Source organism: Lethenteron reissneri, chromosome 58 (assembly GCF_015708825.2).
Source record: "Lethenteron reissneri isolate LAM-NWPU_2019-01 chromosome 58, ASM1570882v1, whole genome shotgun sequence".
NCBI lineage: Eukaryota > Metazoa > Chordata > Hyperoartia > Petromyzontiformes > Petromyzontidae > Lethenteron > Lethenteron reissneri.
The window spans coordinates 6967786-6989424 of record NC_083836.1 but is presented as its reverse complement, the minus strand read 5'-3'; the positions used below and the strand labels follow the sequence as shown (position 1 = coordinate 6989424).

At 43.5% G+C, this 21639-nt stretch overlaps 1 protein-coding gene across 2 annotated transcripts in view; it reads right to left on the bottom strand.

The window, feature by feature from the left end:
- LOC133357558 (sucrase-isomaltase, intestinal-like) overlaps positions 1-21639 on the bottom strand; it is a 341356-nt gene that overhangs the window by 134841 nt on the left and 184876 nt on the right. For both annotated transcript variants that reach the window (XM_061575541.1, XM_061575542.1), the window contains exons 13-15: positions 16417-16530; positions 12202-12286; positions 642-759 (exon numbers count right to left, since the gene is read on the bottom strand). In XM_061575541.1, coding sequence (XP_061431525.1) covers positions 642-759; positions 12202-12286; positions 16417-16530 — 317 coding nt within the window. The remainder of the gene's footprint in view (positions 1-641; positions 760-12201; positions 12287-16416; positions 16531-21639) is intronic.

Genomic DNA, 21639 nt, shown 5'->3' with positions numbered 1-21639 from the left:
GAGCATGTCTGACGTTTCACTTCACATTCTGGTGGCTTGCTCAGGAAAAAAAAATCAGTTCCTGATGAAGCTAGATCCTGAAGATAGTTCACTATCTCCCTCCTACGGCAAGTGTTGGACCGACTGTACTCAAATCAAGTGGCGTCAATGAGCAAGTGATGCAACTTCCACAAAACCATGGCAGGATCCAGTCTCTACGACAATCACTGTTGAGATAGCACACATACCTTATTACCATTATTAGTTGTTCCTTATCCTCATTTTATACTGATTGTGCTATTGGAATCATGTCACGAGGTGATTTCTGGTCCATCACTCGGCAGTAAAAGCGACATTTTCGATTCTCAGAAGTTTAAATTTAGCCAAATTAGGTGCATAATTACACTTAATGTGACGTTTTGATGCAGCCAATGATGACTGGACTGAGAAGAGCAACGCACTGTGCTTGAAAACTTAGTTGAATCACCATTGGGGTGCGGACCGTAGCCAACCGCGCTAATCTGACCAGTTCTAAAGACGTGAGTTTGTTGCGTGGTGCCAGACCAGAAGCTCCGTCCCCCGAACAGACTTCATCGTGATACGCATCCCCCGGACGTAGCGAATCAGCCGACACGCGTTGCGTTCGGGCGCGTGGCACTTACTGGTGTGTGGCGACGGACATGTAGTGTCCGTACAGGCTGTGGACGTCATAGTGTCTCCCCAGCGTGTGTACGGCATCCATGCAGAGCGTCTTCGAATACAAGAGTCCGTCAAGAATACCTTTAAAAAAACAAAAACAGACACATGCACGTGCAAAGGACGCGCCATCAGCACACAAGCCACACATGTACAATAATTGCACCCTAAGGGGTCAGCTCGCATTGCAATTGCTCACGTAAGTGGGGGTGTCTTCCAGCCAGAACGTGGCACTCTCTCTCTCTCTCTCCCTTTTTTTTCTCAAGCAAAATAATTGAAGCCCACAGGGCAGAGCGAGCAACACTTTGCAAAAATTAACTGCTTCCTGCGCTGTGTGGCGGCAAAAGGTCACGGCAATCCTCCTGTTTCCGATAATTTAACTTTTTTTTTGTTGCACGGGATCATTTACCCTTGGTTCATCTCTCCAGCGGAGATGGGACGCGTAGCTCAACAAAGGAGATTCTCCTCGGAGCTCCTCATTATATTCCATAGATCATCCACGGATGATCTACCGGTCGCCGCTTTCCACACACTCACAAACTAAATCTCGGCACGCTTAACACCTGCCGATAATAAGTCTTCTTTATAACGCCGCAAGATAAAGGAAACATACATCTCTACGTTTAATCAAAGCTGTGTTTAACCTTTTCAAATCCAAGCCACCTTTGACTGGGACAGATGGCAAAGGAGTTCTATTAATGGATGCCAGTGTGTTATAGACATGGTTTTGGCTGGGAAACACAAGAGTAAGGGCGCAAAGAACATTTTCCTGGGCTAAATTTCTGGCCTGTTATCAAACCCATCATCCTGTCTCTGCCAGCTGGGCCGGGCACGTGCAAGCAGTCTGATCATATGAATCACGTGTTGGCCACAAGGAGAACACTCGCAAGTTGGCTGGGCAAAAAATGCCACGTGATGGGGTTTGTTTTCACATTTTATTTAAAAAATATTTCTCAAACGTAACAACGACGTAAGTTTTGTCCGTTGACTAATAAGGTAGTAGTGGTTTTCATAGCCTTCATCATCACCATCATCCGTATGGGCCAGGGATGATTTACTGCTGAGTGAAGGCCTGCCCATGTTATCACCATACTCATCCCATAATTCCTTCAGTGTTCAATAAACACTGCCTAGTAAGTAACCATAGGTAGGGAAAGGAAACCGTGGTTAAATCGCCCTCCAGACAGACTGGCCCCACCATGGAAATGTGGATTGACTCTACCTGGCTCAGGGCCACAGATAAATATGAGCACAGCTCGTCGATGGGACGAGGAGGAGGAGGAGGGGGTGAAGGGGGAACACACATTGACATTTCTGGGTCCCCCGTCGACAGCTGCAATATCTATTAACAGTTTTGACTCGATCGCACACATTCACTCTGCGTGCCTGGATGAACAATCGTCACTGGGGGCATCAGCGACCCCTGATTGTTAATCCTACCCCCAATGCCTTGGAGGAGCCTTTCCATCTGACATTAGGGTTGTTGCGCAGACGTAAGTATCTCGGCAACAAACTGGCAGGCCGGGTGAGACGGCAGACATTAACAGGAACGGTATTGAGCAGCGATTGTTGTTGGCTTTTTTATATATACCTGCCCTCCTTACAATTTCAATCACAGCCGAGTGACTCGCGCGCAAAAAAACGGGGCTGTAGTTACACAAACACGGGGGTGGTGGGCGGGGGGGGAGGCGAGCACACGGGCGTACGGCAGAGCCGGCACAATCGAAAGGCGAAACCGAGAACATTAATCAATAGGGAGCAAGAGGGAATGCCGTCCATGTGCAAACAAAACACTCCCTAATGCCCGTCCCCGCGAGATGCAAGGTGAAATTTAACTCTTTGCTGTGTGGACGCTTGGCGTCCACGTTTTTCTCCGGTAGGCAAACGCACGAGGACAGCGCAGCACGACCTGACCGCTCGTGTCCAGCGTGGTGTCTGTGCGTGGCATCGACTGTCGCTTTCTGCAGACGTTCACGAATTTTACCTGGTGCAGAGATGTTAACTATCTCGCCTGGTATAGAGGAGATGGTGCGTTCTATCTCGACCCTCGTGTCTGTGACGGTCCCACCTGATGACGGAGACTTGTGTTGCCTCCGAAACGTCGTGATTTATTATTTTATTTCTATTATTTTTATTATTTTTTATTTACATTTTTTTATTTTTACCTACGTGACTTTACCGAAAAAACCTAAGAGTATGAATCCTTGCAGTCACGAAAGCTTCAAATCTAGAATGTATATTTGGAGTTTGCATGTTTCTCTCCACATTGTCGCGTGGATTATTATCTCCGGGTCCTCCGGTTTTTCCCTCCACATTTAGAAACGTGCGTTTAGAGTATTTGTCTGCTATACATTTCCAGGTGATAAGCCACTTCGTTGAGCTATTATTTTTGTTAAGGTCGCTTCTTAAAAATAGCTATATAGCTCAGTCGGGCCTTACCTGGTAAAATAAAAAAAAATAGTTTACTTTTAGTATGCTTTAGCTTGCGTCGATTCTCTCACTTCTAAAATGCAGTGAAGTATTTCCTCATGTTTAAGTAGTTTGAGCTTAAACTTGATTTGGAGCTGTCGTGACTGCAGGAATTACTCTTTGGTTCTTTCGGTAAAGTCACGTAAAAAGAGAAAATAACACATTCAATAATAGCATACGACGTTTCGATTGCAACACAAGCAATCATCATCAATCTACATGACTTTACCGAAAGAACCAAAGAGTAGTTTGAGTTTACTTCTTTGTTCAGTATCTTGTTCGGTTTGCCCAGTCTAACTGTCATTGTATTCATATTATTAACCCAAACATACATTTTAGAAAGGAAAACGTCTACATTTGTACGAATCAACTTGCATTGTTAATATTATTATTTCGCTAGTTTACTCAGGAAAGCCTGAATCTCAATACTCTTTTGCAAGGGGGTGCTGCCAAGTTTTTGCAGGCGGGGGGCGATGTTACGGTGCGTAATCCAAAATGAGAAATTTAAAGCATTTTTTCGGCATTGGATGTTTGGCCAATATTTGCTCACACTTTGTGTGTTTCTTTTAGGGGTCGTCCATAAATGACGTCACGCGTCACACGGCGTCACAAGAAGGCAGACACCCCCCCCCCCTCAAATATGACGTCACAAAGCGCTGTCCCCTCCCCATCATAAAAATAAAACATGCTTGAAATCGCTTTAAACTATTGTCATTGTAGTCCGTATTTAATGTGGCGCTGCACTCTGATGTTGTAGGAGAAAACATTTATGAAAAAGTATATTTAATTAAGTAGAACGTGTTATCTATATTTATTTAAAGTTGCGCATTTTGACGTGACGTCATATTTATCAACCCCCCCCCCCCCTCTTGTCACACATCGTCACAAATGTCTGAACCCCCCCCCCCCAGCTGCGTGACGTCATTTATGGACGGCCCCTTAGCTCTGGAAGGAAACCAGAGGATGTAACCAATGCAGAACATGGGGAGGACATATACTCCACAGGCAACCACGTGCCATCCTGCTACTCGCACGTGTTGTTATTATTATTAATCGAGTTAAAATGCTACATTACCGAGATTCACATCGCCCCCTTTCTAATTTCCAGAGAGGGAGGTTTCGTGAGAAGTGTGTAGTCGTTAAAATGTACACCCGCGTACAGCAGCAGTGTGTAGTCGTAACAATGTACACCCGCGTACAGAGGAAGTGACACTCACGAGTTCCGCATGGTCGGATTCAAGAAATCGTTCCTGCACTGCCACATTCTGGCCACGTAACAACCCAAGCCTACAACGCTTGGTTATTCCCAGACAGTCGCCGATCTCAGCACAAAACAAGTATAACCCGTAAAAACAAAGTTTTTCACTATAAATCCTTTATATGCGTGGCGGCTAGAGTCCTCTCGTCCTCTGGCTTGAGATGGCTGCCACCTATGGGTCAGATGATTGTCTGCCAGTATTAAGCAATTGGTAATTAAATATTTAATTTGTTTTCCCTAAACAGTATAAAATGTAGGAAACATTTTTTCACGAACATTAATTGTCTCGCACAACGAGTCTGTGTGCAAAATGTCAGCTCGATTGGATCACGGGAAGTGGGTTAAAAAACGACCGAAAGATTTGCACGGTCGTAAGCAAGCAAGCACGCAAGCAAGCAAGCGAACTTAATATAAAGGATTTAAAAAGGAACAGGGCAGGATTAAGGTTCATTCTAGATTTGAAGTTTTCGTTACTGCAAGGATCCATACTCTGTGGTTCTTTCGGTAAAGAGTCCGGATTAAGGTTCTTGTAGGCCCTTAGGCACTTCTGTTTCGGAGGTCTTCAGTGATAACTTGCTACAGTTGCTACTGCTGCCCCATGCCACTACTGCCGCTGTCACTCCGCTTGTTTCACGCGGCAGTTCGTCCAGCCGCTGGACAGACGTCGTTACCGCTGATATGTGAATTGTTTAGTCTGTGCCCTAATTCGATGGGAGCGTGTGCTGTGTGCAGTAGATAAGCACATTGAATTTGATATAATTGAGAAAAAAACAAGGTAAGCCTAAAAATATGAAAATAAGATATTTTGGTTAGATTTTTTTAATCACACAAACAAAAACATGATAATTTTGTTTTCGTAGGCCCTTTAGTTTGTGTAGGCCCTAGGCACAGTGCCAACAGTGCCTCTTGGATCATAAGCCTTTTGCCAGTCCAAGGACGGGCGTATTGCATCCATTCGTGTGCATTTTGTAAGGCCGCGGTGACGCAGACTTATTTCATTTAAAGGTTTTATCCCTTACTCTTTGGTTCTTTCGGTAAAGTCACGTAGGTAGACAAAACGTTTTAATCGCAACGCAAGCAACAGTCTTCACCTGAAGATGAGAAGACGGTCACTTGCGTTGCGATCGAAACGTCGCGATCTATTAGTTTGTCTACCTACGTGACTTTACCGAAAGAACAGAACAGTATGGATTCCTGCAGTCACGAAAGCTTCAAATTAATATTCTAATCCCTTGTTCATCATAACGTCCTTTTTACTCTGATGTCTCAACAGCGTTATGGAGATCGCGTGACGTGAGGGTTCTGCCTTTGTAGTGAGGGTTGTGAGTTGACGCCGAGGAGGGGGGAGGAGGCGCCTCGCCCCCCCCCATGTGGAGTGACGTCACCCGCTCATTATTATTAATGATGGGGGGTCAATGTGGAGGACGTCACCTGTTAATGAGTATTAATGTGGGGGGCTGGTCGACGTGGAGTGACGTCACGTGTGGGACACACAGACATTCTTGGCTCATTATAGTAGCAAATACCGCCCTGACAAGGGCTCAAACCTGATGATTAGCTTGCGAGACCGACCGGATGAAGTCTGGGCCACGCGTCATTTGCTTTTATAAAGCGGGCGCTCATTACTCCCACTTACATGCCTCCTATTTTACTCATACGAACAATTCATTGCGCACTGAAGACCATTTCCGCGGCAACACGAAGCACTTGCCTTTGATTTTGTGCGTCGTGACAAGGAACCGCGCGTGTACAGAGAGCGTTGTTTATAGCATAGCGCTCCGCAGCCAGCATCCCACCCGAGTGCACTTAAACGTGCACTGACTCGCACAGCTACACGGTCACTCACACCTGGCGCATTGCATCGATATAAACAGCCGAGCCAGCGGCCAATTTGGTGACATTGAACGGAAAAGGGTCAGGGGGTCAGAGCAGCAGCAAGGGGTCAGCAAAACGGGGGCAGAACTGCTCCTGAGAATCCAACCGCTCACATTTGCTGACCTCAAATAATGGACTCCACACACGGTTCACATTGTTTAGGAGAATGCAATATAGAGCTCAGGATTAGGAACTCTTTTTCGAACGTCAGGGCCGATTGCCCCGCCTCGTAACAAATGAGGTATTGAGTGCCATTGCCATGGGCAGAGCAGAGCGCAGGCCCTGTTTGCTCGCAAGCTCTTACACGGCAAATGGTGTGTGGGTCCATCGGTCCACACACTGGGAAAATAACAAGAGATGGCAATCAATGACTGCGTGCGCCGTGGCCACAACAGGCATTTTGCACGAACAAGGCCGGCCTGAATGTAATATTGTCATCATCTCCAACAATTGCTTGGCTCTGCGGGTGACTACATACGTAGACGTGTGCGCGTACACACCACACACGTGCACCTGCGCGCTCAAACATGGACATGAATGCATGTGCTCCAAAGACAAACACAAAGATTGCCCCCACCCCTCCTTGTATCCTTACAAATTGTTGGGGCAGGTGCTGTTAGTGTGAGCACTTGCTGGACAGTAGGCTACTATGCCCGGCCGTCTTTGTCTCCCCAGTGTTGATTACACACCGTAAACAGGTACAGCGCTCATTTAAGGCTGGGTCGACCTAGCGGAGGTTCAGATACGCGCACTTGTAGCCGTAGGTGGGAATCGAACTGGGGTCTACAAGTTCAGAGCGCTCTACTGCTCCACACAAAGACATGTACACACACGTATGCACACATTCCTAAATAAAGATGCACGTACATGCACAAATAATAATTTGCACATAGACGCATGCACACACATTCACCAACAAATACAAGCAGTGTTTTTTTTAAGTATGTTCTGGTGGCATTGTAGGGGTCAAATATTTAATGTCCTATAAAGTATATACAGTATACGTGAGCAGGAATTGGCTCCATACAGGCAATTTCATATCAACTTTCAATGATCGGGCAAAACAAGAGGCATTTTATTTCAGCGCTCGTTCAATGAAACTGATAACATGAATGAACCCCTGATGCACTGAAAATGTCTCTCTTAACAGCTGATTACTTCCAAATACGTATAGATTGTATCTCGAGGTAGGGTATAGCTATGTTGTATGCTGGAGGCAGGCTTAACCCACATTCGAATGGGTTTAGCAGCACTCCACGGGCGGCAAACTACGTGGTTTACTTAATGATACCAATCATTTATTTTACCCTGCCATATGAATGATCATTCGGCCTCTGAGCTAGATTTTTAGAAATGTATACTTTTTTCAGGTGTAAGCCTATGGACTCGACTACGTGTCAAACATAAGCTCTCTCGCTCTTCTAAACCTCATTAGAATTTACATTCTTCAATTATTCACAATCGTCTTGATGCATTCGATAGGACTAGTTGCCCTGTGGCTGCATTTGCGGCACTAAAAAGCTATGCTGCCTGCCGAACATATTTGATCACTGTATATGCTTTGGCCTTAAATTAAAAGGGAAGTTATTACATTCAGGCCCTGTGCCTTGCATTTTAGGCCCTGGGCCATGCATTTTAGGTCCTGGGCCAAGCATGCTTGGCCCTGGGCTATGCATTTTAGGGCCTGGACCTCTTTTCCTTAAAGGCCCCACCACTCCCTTACGCATTAGGCCCCACTCCCTCCTGATGTAGGCCCCACCCCTCCTCTTTCCGTTTTGCAGCAGTTTACTTTTTTGAGGATCCGTCCCCTTCTTCTTGAGGCTACACCTCTTCCTGTTTAGGCACGGGTCCCCTTCCCCCCCAGACAGATGGGTTGGGCTTCTTTGGGTTGCTGAAGTGGTGGGGGCATGCAAAATCAGCATTCGTAGTCTTCTTCTTCTTCTTTCGTATGGATTAATAGTAGCAGATTAAAGATGCAATTTTAGATTGCATCTTTTATCCACTCAATTGTCTGTTCAAAAAGAGCGTGCATCTCGTCCAGACAGCGGTCGATGGTTTGGGACTCGTGGCCGCGCTCGAAGGCCTGCTGAATCTTTGGTGCGCCATTTGTGCATCAGGTGGCCACATTGGCCATGCCCGGTCCTGATTCCAGATTCGGTTGATGGAAGACCATTAACGGCATGGAAGGTTGAAACCGGGAGGATCTATGGTAGGGTCCTGTATGAGATGTTGATTTTTGACGTCGGCCGCAGTCTAGACTTGGTAGCGGTGGGGGTAGTTGGCTGGAAAATTTCAAAACTACAACCAAAATCCCCCTCTTCTTGGTTCTTTTGGTAAAGTCACGTAGAAGGGAAGTAATAAAATAATAAAAATAAAACATAATAAAACAATTCTCACGACGTTTCGGCCACAACGCAAGCAGCCGTCCTCAGGCGAAGAATGAAGCACCACCAAGCTTGGAGCGTATATTTAAGCTGGGTTAGAGGGGGGGAGGTGGGAAGAAGAGCGCCTAAACAAAATAATTTGCATATCAAGAGGAATTCAGCATATGGAAAATGCGTAGGAGGTGGGCGGGGGGGGGTTCCAAATCAATACTATGCCCGTGCATTATGCAGGATTAGCAGCATCAAAGGGGGGGGGGGGGTAGCATTAACAAAGGAAAGGAATGTTAATAGTATGTAGCTGCAGTTACTAAACAACCACGTAAAAAAATAAAGTATAAACTGCATAACAAACTAAAGTATAAACTACATAGCATCATCAGTATACTTACTATACTCTACAATAAGTTGAGTTACTAACAGTAAGTAATACATAAAAAAATTTCTACGTTGTAAAAAATTATATAATATGCTTCCATCTAAACTTTATTCTCTTACATCACACGCGTCTATACCGTACTATATACTGCCATAGGCAAACCCAACATTAAATTACAGTATGTAATTTGGAAGCATATTATATAATTTTTTACAACGTAGAATTTTTTTTATGTATTACTTACTGTTAGTAACTCAACTTATTGTAGAGTATAGTAAGTATACTGATGATGCTATGTAGTTTATACTTTAGTTTGTTATGCAGTTTATACTTTAGTTTTTTACGTGGTTGTTTAGTAACTGCAGCTACATACTATTAACATTACCTTTCCTTTGTTAATGCTACCCCCTCCCCCCCCCCTTTGATGCTGCTAATCCTGCATAATGCACGGGCATAGTATTGATTTGGAACCCCCCCCCCCGCCCACCTCCTACGCATTTTCCATATGCTGAATTCCTCTTGATATGCAAATTATTTTGTTTAGGCGCTCTTCTTCCCACCTCCCCCCCTCTAACCCAGCTTAAATATACGCTCCAAGCTTGGTGGTGTTTCATTCTTCGCCTGAGGACGGCTGCTTGCGTTGTGGCCGAAACGTCGTGTGAATTGTTTTATTATGTTTTATTTTTATTATTTTATTACTTCCCTTCTACGTGACTTTACCGAAAGAACCAAGAAGATGAATCCCTGCAGTCACGAAAGCTTTAAATCGAAACAAAATCCCCCTTTTAGAGCAGCAATATAATGGAAGATTGCAGCCTGCTTCAGAAATACACCGTCAGGTAATTTGAGTGATGGTTGGCCACTCTTGAGCACAGATGCTAGAAATTATACATTCTTGTGATTGGAACAAGCCCCTTCATAGAGCAGTCACATGTAGATTTTCCTTAGGGATATGACTCGCTGCGAACCGGGTATATAGGATATATGAAAAGGCATCTTCAAAAAACTAGAAACTCTAATCGGCAGTCCGCTTTCATCGATTTCTTCGACAAATAAAACTTTTTGGCCGTTTTGAAAGAATTCCATCCTTCCAAAGCTCCTGGCTGCTGAGTGTGCATGGTCAGCTCATGCTGAAATTATTTGAAGGGCAAAAGCCCACGCGAGTATGAAGTATCTTCCGTGATTACAGGCAATGTGCACTGACTGTGACACGCGGGGAAAACGAGCGACAATTTATTGAAAGAGCACGGTTTGCGGCCGGTTTCCATATCTCCGTTCAAAGCGTGCGATGCTTGCCATTGATGCCAGCTTCAATGGCTGCTGCAAGCGGGCGTCGTTATACAGCGTCTTTGAATTAGGGTTGATGGATCACGCAAGAGATGGAGCCGATTGTGTCTGTGAGCTCAGCTGTAGGGCAATAAGGTTGCGGTTCATAATCAACGATTTTTGGGTTTAGATCGCGTTTATTTATAAATGTGTCGTAACCCTCCACCACCCGACACGGCCAATCAGTAAAAATGTGTCACGTTGACAAAGACAAATAGTTCACTGCTTTAGCCCACCGGTGTGTTGAAGCAACAACATTTACAATTTGAGTACGACGTTTCGCTGGTAATTGCAACCAGCATCATCGGGCAACCAGCATCATCGGGCAATTACTGATTGGCCGTGTCGGGTGGTGGAGGGTTACGACACATTTATAAATAAACGCGATCTAAACCAAAAAATCGTTGATTATGAATAACATTGGTCGCGAAAGCCTACGTGTTAAAAGGTTGCGGTTGTGGGTAGTACACCAAGTAGGTCGATGACCTTGCCTGTCCCAAATGTTATAGCTCTTCAGTCACACGCACAGCATTCACCAAATTTGCCTCCTGAAAACTAATATTGAGACTCGGTTACTATTGCATCGGTAAAATAATAATTATAAAAAATTACATGAGCGTATTCGTCTTGGCTGCACCATTAAAACAGATTAAGAGTGGTACACCTTTACGTATACGGAGGGCAGTTTAAGAAAGAGAAGAACAAGTGTTACCTCTGTTGACTGCCACTTGTGTAAGTGCCTGGCGAAAATGCATTTAGTATCTGTTCAAGCTGCTGAATCCAACAGAGACAATGATCTGCGATGTTTTAAACATCTAAGTGAAAAGAGGGAAACTTGTTTAGATGTGAGACATTGCAAGAGCAGACGAGAGCTGATGTAGCATCTGCCAAGGCATTGTTGCAGTCAATTTGTGTTCATGTTTTACCAACAAAGTCTGGATCATCCTCTGAATAAAGCCACCTTTCTCTGCACCCCTCTCAACCTCCTTCTCAATCTCTTGTTCAATTGCTCTCGCCGCTTCAGTCCACTTTGCCTTCCCCTTTCTGCATTTCATTGTAAAGCTTTTCACTCGCTCGTTTGCCATATTACGGTAAAATGGAGGGAAAAAAACATCACGTATATTTGCTTATTTTCCCAGAAGCAGCACTCACACTCAGCACTTAAATTAGTAAGGCACTTCTTCCCATTAAGGTTATTTGTCATTGCCAATGTAAAACCAACACACGCACACATATATAAAGTGCCTACACTTTAGTGACGGACAGGTTCAAACACGAATTGCCAGTGGTCGTGCGTATGGTAAAGATGCAGCCCAGCTATTACTCATGCCTCTGCCGGCAGATGGGCTTCCAGTAAAGAGCTTGAGAGAGCTCTTCTACAGGGTGTCGTCCACTGGCCAAAATGTTTTGAATAGATGGGAGTGCCCACTCTTTACCCCACCACACATGACCCACTAATCAACTAATTGGTGGGCTCATCATACTACTGGGTAGACAGAGACAGAGTGGGATTTAAGTAGCTTGCACCATTGTTAGGAGATTGAAATGAAGTGGCGACCGATAGTAGCAATATATGATAAATTAGTAAATGATTGCTTGATGGTCAGTCGTGATTGGAACAAACCGGTAAGAGTCCATCAACACGTGAGATGCAGGGGTTAAGTTGGCTTCCAGTTGGGATTTAAACTTACGATATTGCGATCACGAGTCAAGCTTGTTTTTCCAAGTGGGGCTTATGCGGGATAGAATGAAGACATATTGAGCACATGCACGTTTGCCATCATTTGCTTGTGTTGTGGTTGTTACAATGGACGGAGTGAATGGTGCGGTTTACAAACTTGGAACATATGCCGGGTGGTTCCACTTGTTATCCTTGCAGCCATTAACCGAGCCCTGAACGAAGTTGGACACCTCGTTCATGTCCTGAAGGAGAGCACAAGGCGGCGGACAATCAGATGTACCCACAATGTAACGACCGCGACACTTGGATATGTATTGTGTGTATGGTGTGGAGATGGAGCGGCAGAATCATCTCCTACAAAGGTGCCAGGTCGATTGATGGATCGCAGGAATGTGAAATATGGTGAGGCCTTGGAGAGGCCTTTGTCCAGCATTCTCTGCGGATTGTAATGTTTTATTCTGTTACACGTTTTTGAATTGTGTTTTACAATATACTATATAATTACTACTTCGTACAGTTACAGAACAGTTTAGAAAGTGTCAGAGTAGATTACACTCTTTAAAAAATATGGCCATGTCATACCTGTCAACCCCTTAAATTTCGATTTAAAGCGTTTGTGACTGCAGGGATTCATCTTCTTGGTTTTTTCGGTAAAGTCACGTAGAAGGGAAGTAATAAAATAATATAAAATAAAATATTATTTAATATTATTTTATTATATTATTATATTATATTATTTTATTATTATATTATTTTATTATGTTTTATTTTTATTATTTTATTACTTCCCTTCTACGTGACTTTACCGAAAGAACCAAGAAGATGTCAACCCCTTATCAGTGCCAACCTTATTACGGACCAATTCAGACCTTATTGGTCACCCCGTGCCCTTATAAATCTCAACGTTCATCCTAAAAAGTCCCATCACAAGGGAGAAACTAAATAAATACACTTTTTTTGCCTGTATTGAAACGGCTGTACGCCGTATGGACGTGAAAACTAAATTTCCCTGTACAAAAATACGGGTAAACCGTATGGGTTGACAGATATGCCATGTTTCTGAATGCAGCCCCAAGTTATATTGCCACAGTCATTGCATGATTATCACATTTTAGATTGCAATAGTCAGACAGTCATTATGTTTTCTACACAGTAGAGCATATGATTAATTAGCAGAAATTAGGTATTACAGTATAACAAGATGTGTACGTATAAAGGTTTGGGTAAAAGTATAGCTTGTCAATTCGCACACTTGCCAATAAGCCTGTTTGTGTATAGTCAATGGATCAATTGCTGCTATAGTGACACAATTAAAGAGAAGGCATTCTTATTATAACCTCTTATTCTTATTATAACCATTGCACACGTAGGCTAACATACATGTAACAATTTAACCATTCCGTGCTATTATACATTATAATTATTAATCATTTATTAAAAATCTTCTTCTTTCGAATGGCTGCTGATGCAGATGCAGAGCAGCAACTACAATTTCATGTTCTGGTGATCAAGCCCAGATAACTGCGTCAGGAGCAGTGGAGTAGTGTATCGTACTAATGGGGGGTTTTACCCTTTTATCTGGCAACAAAACTGACACCTTTTGCAAGGAATCATGTTTACATTACCACAGTACTTGCAGTCAAAATGCAAACAAAATTATCAGTGTATTGTTTTTGTTTGCATTTTGACTGCAAGCATTGTGGTTAATGTAAACATGATTCCTTTGCAAAAGGTGTCAGTTTTGTTGCCAGATAAAAGGGGAAAACCCCTATTAGTATATTGTGATGCTGGCAAAGGAGGCCTCATGATGTAGATGCTTACCCCGAGCTCTCATTACTCTGATAGTGCATTGTCTTTGAACTGTGCACCTTTTGGCGTCATCTGGTCGAACACCATATGAGACTAGGCTCTAAGAAAAGCTGTCTCTGGTGTGGACCAATGAAATTCAAGGACAATGCATACATTATCAGAGTATTCATCTTCTTGGTTCTTTCGGTAACGTCATGTAGAAGGGAAATAATAAAATAATAAAAATTAAACATAAAATACAATTCTCACAATTTTTATTTTTATTTTATTTTATTATTTCCCTTCTACGTGACTTTACCAAAAGAACCAATAAGATGAATCCCTGCAGTCACGAAATCTTTAAATCGAAATATCAGAGTATTTTTTTTTGCATTTTGACTGCAAGTATTGTGGTTAATGTAAACACGATTCCGTGCAAAAGGTGTCAGTTTTGTTGCCAGAAAAAAGGGGAAAATCCCTATTAGTATATTTTGGTATTGGCAAAGGAGGCCTCATGATGATCGTGTATCGTAGTGATATCTCCTTCTTGTTTGTGGATCGGGCATTGGGTTGTTAAACATTGTAGGTCTATTCTGGATGAGCACAGTCGCACACTGGAGAGTTTTATTTATTTATTTTCCATTTGTGCATCTGCCATGAATGATTAAAATGATAATCACTGTCGTTTCTTGAGATAGGTTCAGCAAAAACAATATAGAATGTCGTGGCAGACACAGGGGTTAGGATAGTGATAGATGTGTGAGTGTGTGGCTTTCGTCTTATGTCGCCTAATGCTGCAAAAATGTGAGCCAAACGCTGTTAAAATGAAGACATTTCTCCCGTGGATTTCCACAAACCCCTTTGAGAAGGACAGAAATCTCTGCACACCTCCCCCGCCGCTCACTCCTAATCCCGATTCGCATTGCATTTGCCAGCCCAGGGCACTGTTTGGGTCAATGTCTGTTTAACCTTTTCTCTGTGCTCCTGCACAAAATGCGGCCCACGAGCTGAATCGCAGCTGGAATCGAAAACAATGGTAACATCGTCTCTTGCTTCAAAAACATATATTCTGAAGCAGAAGATTTGTGCTGGATACAGTCACATTTGCGAATGAGATTTTGTAACGTTGATCATTCCCCGTGTATCGATAGTTCAATGTTCATGTGCTGTTTTATTGAGGGACTACCGTACGGAGTTATCTTGGTGTGGTCTGGGACTGTGTTGTTGTTGTTTTTGCTGCCTTGCCCAATTTTTATGAATCGGACTTATATAATGTATGTAACGTATTTCTATTTAGTGACTTGCTTACTATTTTCAAAATGTTGCACTCCCATCGTTGTTTTTGTATTGTTTGCTGTTGTAACTCGCGAATCCGCCCATACTGGACATCTGTGAAAAAGAGCTTCATAGCTCATCGGATTCCTCCGTTGGAAATAAAGATCTGGATCTTTTTGGCCGATAGTTAAGAGCAATATGAGATTGGCAGCCAAGGAATCATGGTGCGTGTCCGAGATGTAATGCACAGAGAACGCGGAGTGATGAAATCAGTTCGGTGTGAAGTTGCTGGGTGAATTTCTGCATTGTGAGGTTGTGAGAGTTGGTGGTAGCTTGAGGAGGGTTGGGTAGAGACTGTGGCTGATCATTGTGAGAGGTCTCTTAGTGGCTGCACTTGGCAATGGATGTACACGTTGGAGAAGCAGAGTTATGTGTTCATATATAATGAAAATCTTCAATTAAACTACTAGGTAACGCCCACTGAGCTATATCGTTCTTTATCTGACCTGGCCACAAATGATAGTGGCTCATCATGTGGAAATGTATTGTAGCCAAATACTCTAATATTACTACTGTCTGCATGTTTGCAGTTGAGCTGGATAGCTCTCTGATGTATTTTTGGGTGGGATTTTTTCCCCAAAACGTAATACATTTCCTGAAGAAGCTTCCAGCATGTGAAACTAAATGTTGGACATAATGCAATACACTTCCCCTTGCAACTCGCAAGCACATCGCATAATGCCGTTCCGTCTCCACATATCCATACGTCCATTTGGCCTATTGGCTTTTCCAGACCAATATTACCCATCAGCATTTGTAAACAAAACCCTGGACCGGTTTCCACCTTCTGGGTCTCATTAGGAGTGTAAGGTTTGTTCAATAAATGCTTCTGGGTCACACGGTGGCATTGGCAAGAGTACTCCCATCTAAATTAGGGGGACCGGTTCAGATAATCGTCACTGGTGTTGGCCGTGAGCGGGAATCAAACTCGGGTCGCTGGGTTCGTAGCGCAGCATGCTTACCGCTACACTACTGCATCATCAACACACGTACAAATACGTACACGTAAAACTCGTCATGCGTCGCTGTGGAGAATTATGGTTCAAATAGCATATGAGCAAATCTCTGTGTCTGCACTTACTCCTCCCATTCGCACAGTTGGCTACGTACGGTGCAAAAGAAGTTCAACATACATGCATATAAATGCAAATATTGTTACGTCTATTGGCTTCCGTATTGGGTTTCCAGATGTATTGAGGTGTGTATACGCGCGCATGTGTGTGTGTGTGAGAATGTATGAGAAACTCACAATCCAGAAGCCGTCGTAGGGTACTTCGTTATAAAACTGCTCACATTGCTCCACCCACCACTGCACGCAGATGGGGTTGGTATAGTCTGGGAAGACAGTCAATCCTGGCCACACCTGGCAAGACAGCACCATCGACAGCAGCAGCAGCAGCAGTATTAGCATCCGCATCGTTGTCATCATCATCATCATAACCACGATCCACCACCATAACCCGTAGCAGCAACAGCAGCAGCAGAATAGTAATTACCATTATCATTTTAATATTGTCAGCAATGATCTGACGGTCACTGCATCGCCCACTTTCAGATGCGCGTATGTGGCCGTCTGGAATGCTCTTCTTTGCGATATTAGGAAACCACTGAAGGAGCTATGCACTTTTAAATCTATATTGAAAACTAATTTGTTTAGAACTGATTTTTGCGTTTCGTTTTTTGCCCTTCCCCTGCACCTCAGATTTGCATAGTTGGCTACGTACAGTATGCAAGAAGTCCAAAATACGAACATCTATCTACTGCTGGATGAAGGCCTCCCCAAGCAATTATCGTCTCTCATGGTTTTCAGAATGCAAAAATCCATTCAACTCCTACACATCACGTCACTCCACGTCGTTCCATCTCCCCGGCGGACGTTCTCCTGGACACGTTCCCTCCTTTGGCTACCAATCCATCGTTAGTCTTGACTAATGCCCATCATTTTTACTTGTTTAGTGATTTTTTGTTGTTGTTGTTGCGATTTGCTAACCTTTCCTATACGGTGTACTCCTATCGTGTTTTTTGTATTGTTTGAATTTTTTGTAACTTTCTGCGGCGTCCCTCCTAGACAACTGTGGAAAAAAGCTTCATAGCTCATCGGATTCTTCCAGTATAAAACGAAGATTCCGATTCTGATAATCCCTTCTGGCAATGCATCTCACCCTATCCCGCTCAATTTCTAAACAGAAAATGATCCACGTGTTCCTCTCTCTGCCAATGAATTTCCAAGAACGGATCTCTCTCCACGCTTATTTGCAGACTCTTCAGCTTTTGTTCCATGTTCAATGTCACAGCGTCCACGTTTCTAATCCACTTGGTGTGGCAAGTAGTAGTGCACTGAATACACCTTACTCTTTAGGCAGATTGGAACGTTGCATTTAATGATTAAGGTTTTCTAAAAGCACTCCAAACTTGCTCCAGTCCACCACTACATTTCATCATTCTATTACCGGCCCAACTTTAATAACCACCATACATTTTCCGTTCATGCCCCCTCCAAACAGCAAACGTGTTGTACCCGATTTATGCTTCGCTCGTATTCATGCTGAGTCTCCACTTTTGTAGCGATCTCTTTTCGCGTGACTTTATTAAGTTCTCGAATCGTTTACCGTGGTTTATTTCCATTGGTTGGTCAGAATCGTCTCCAAAGGTCAACGTTACTTCGGTGAAACGTTATGAATTCGTCACCTTTTGACAGCGCCGATTGCAATTCGAAGCGACGAGCTGAAATACAACTTTAGATCATGTAAAAAAATCCAACGATGCCGGGAGCTATGTGGATATCTGAATTGCGAGGCCACGAGAAATGGCAATGGCTTTAGGAGGGCCTTCATTTTTTACTCATACTTGTAAAACATTTGCATTACAAAACCTTTCACCCTGCAAAGTTTATTGCGTGTAGCAAATCACGAGCGGATAGAATCACACCCGGTATTCTCCACAGTGATGATGGACGGACACCCAGGGTGTGTGAAGAGCCATTGACCTGCATGGGAAAAAAGCCTCCCCGACTGATGTCCTTGTACCGGTGAATGGGGCGTCATCAGGGTTACAATTACCATGATGGTTACACGACAGACCTCCCAACTGGTTTGACAAAAAAACGTGCTCAAGAAAATTTATAAAAAAGTTAAAGTAAGCATAAGAACAAGCCCACTTTCACCGATATTCTGAAGGTACTTTGTCAAATAAAATCTAGAAGATGCACGAAATCCTGTGCAATGTTATATATCTGAGAACACTTGAAGGAAATTTTGCTTAAATATTGTGAAGGGATCGTTTGTATGAAAGTCTGGCTTAAACGAAAATGGAAAAAGCTGCCCACTGACCATCATTATTGAGGTTATTATTAAACATGCCATTCAGCACTCGCAACGGGTTGTGCTTGAAAGTATTTTTAAAAATAAATGCTCGCCCTCCCCGTTGACTTTAACAGGCCCAGTGACGTAGTGGTGCTACTTCAATTCACGTTTTTTTTTCTTGGACACGTGTGCAAGCTGCGACGATCAGTTACTCGCGTGATTGCCCTGCACATTTGTTCCAGGTGAAGATGAGTGGCATGCTTCAAAGGCATTCAATAACAAGTTAGCAATAACTTGTTATTGCATAGAGTACTCTTCGGCTAATAAACACCTCAATGAATTAGTCTCCACTGATGGCTAAAGCAGCAACACTTGGTGGGGGCGATTTGATTTCATTGTTCCACGCCCACAGGTTGCAAGCCCAGTGAAAACCACTTTGCAGATGAGGTCAGATGTGGGGGCAGGTGTGACGTAATTGGCACGATGACGCACGCCTGTGATCTCAGGGCTTTGGAGACCCAGCGATCATGAATCGTGTAGATTTGTGTAGCTTCTCAACCAGCGGTTCTTAACATTCACTGTGGCGTTGCACCCCTTTTAGTTCTCAATCGTAAAAAAAAAAGGAAAATGTTCATAAATACGTGAGCAAAGTCGTTGTACCGACGTGCCCTCGCTTAATTTGTGTTTCGATGATTTCCCTTGTAAATAAAAATCTGCCATGTCCCGCACCCCCAGAAAGGGCATCTCGTACCCCCAGCCGGTGCGTGCACTCCCGATTAAGCGCCACTGTTCTAACCCTTTGGTGGATTGCAAAGTGGCCAGGACATGGGTTTATTTGGACAGATTGGCAACGATCCTTCTCTGTGTTCAACTTTTGGAGAGCCATCTCTTTTTGTGCGTGTGAGGTTTTCACCGCTGTACTCCAGACTGGTCCAATTTACAAACTCTAAAACTTGGAAGGAAATTCACTGAGTTTTTTTAGAGTAGTAGTAGGTTTTTATCCTTTCAACTGGTACAAAACTGACACCTTTATACAAGGCATCATGTTTGCAATAACCGCAACACAAGCAGTCAAAATGCAAACAAAAAGAAACAACTCTGATAATGGTAATGATATGCACTGTCCTTGAAGTTGATTGGTCCACACCCGAGACAGCTTTCGTTAGAGCCTAGTCTCCATTGGTGTTGGACCAGAAAGGCTTGTGTTGCGGTTATTGCAAACATGATGCCTTGTATAAAGTTGTCAGTTTTGTACCAGTTTAAAGGGTAAAAACCTACTACTATATTTTGCCACTGGTAAAGGAGATCTCATAGTGTAAATTCTTTGAGAGTGTTGAGGTTTAGCGAGGCTTTGTGTATGACCCACGTGGCATGGAGAGGCACTCATCCAGAAGTACACGTAAGTGCACATTATTATTACTGTATTATTTTACTCCACTAACTTAAAAAGTAACACCCTGTCATGTTCCATCTTTCTCCTCAAGGGCTGCTGTTTGTGATTTGCGAATTGTCAACCATATGTATGCAGATCTAATAGCAATCAAAAATACATATAATTTCAGTAATAAAAGTAATTTTCAGATGAAGAGGAAACTGTTGCAGATGTCAAATTAGAATAAGTCAACTCTGCTCCTTTGCATTATTATTAACAAAAAAGGGAAATATTTTGGACCAAATGGCAAACCTGTGAAGGCCATCCGAAAAAAGTGGTACTAATTGTAAGAACTGAATTAGTAAACCTATTTACGAAACGTTTACTCATAAAATAAATACCACAATGACATAAATATGCCCCTAGCATCTTCTGGGTGATAAAACTGACTTGGAGAATGAAGGACGCATGAGCCTCTGATCGTACGTGTTTTCACAAAAAAATATTGTAAACACGGTAATAGGATATTTTTTAGCCCACCTAACCACATGAGCAAACTAGGCGTTCCGATTGACTGCATGAATTTCCACTCTGTCAAGTGCCTTTTGACAAATGTTACAGACAATGGTGTTTGATATTCACTTGTCTTTTCCCAGGATCTGATCGACAGTGTGCATCTAAAGCAACATACCAAGGTGCCGAAAAATGAACTATTTTATAATTGCAATGGAACAAGAGCTGAAGGGAGGGAGCACGAGGAAGTGTGGCGGGGTGAAATTTACCGTCCCTCCTATTAGCGCCATTGGCTACATACGGTGGAGAAAGACGTTCAACATACATACAGGCCATGCACAGCTAACCCGAATCTACACTATACACCAGTGGTCCTTATTAACCTGGGATGCACGCTGCACCCTCCGGGGGTGCGAGATGACCTTTCTGGGGGTGCGAGTCATGGACAGATTTTTTAGAAGGTAAATAATCGAAAACACAAATGAGGCACGGGCACGTCAGTACAACTACTTTGTTTCATCAAACCTATGTATTTATTTACATAATCTCTTTACGAATGAGATCCAAAGGGGTGCAAGGCTGCAGTAAACGTTATGATCCATTGCTTCATAGGGTTATAATAATGCATGTAAAATGTACGTGCGAATTGTGGCTGAAAATGTATTTTTCCTTTTCAAGAAGAAGAAGAAGAAGCAGAAGCCCATCCTCTTCCCTTCCACTGCTCATACCCTTGGCCAGCGTTATCACACGTCATTGCAATGGTCCCCTGCACATTGCAATGAAGCATAACAACACACAATGCAGACTGATGAGTCAAGAACACAGGAACCAAATTGCATCCGGCGTCATTGTTAAAATGTTGCAGGACATATTGCACTCAAAGCGTCACATGGCAGAAGACCCACTCTGGAGATTTCCCTTGTGTGCACATATCATCAGCTACAACCCCTACATGGTTGCCTCTCATCGGCCACTACACTGCTGTGCTCAAACAACATTGAGGTCATGCATTCGGACCCAAAGAGACCAATCCAAAACAACCGCCAAATCGTTGAGCAAAAGGGGGGGTCTTCTCCTGGGCTGAGCTCCGCCGAGTCACAAGGTCTGGAGACGGTGCCGACAATATTATCGTGACCTCTGGGATGCCACGTTAACGAGCGTCGGCGACAGCTCCGTTTCTCACGGAGGGTCTCCCTTATCACTTGTCAAATTAAGGTGCCTATCGACCGTGAAGAAATCGCGGTAAAGGTCAGCCTCGCACCACGGCGCTTTCATGCCACGGCAG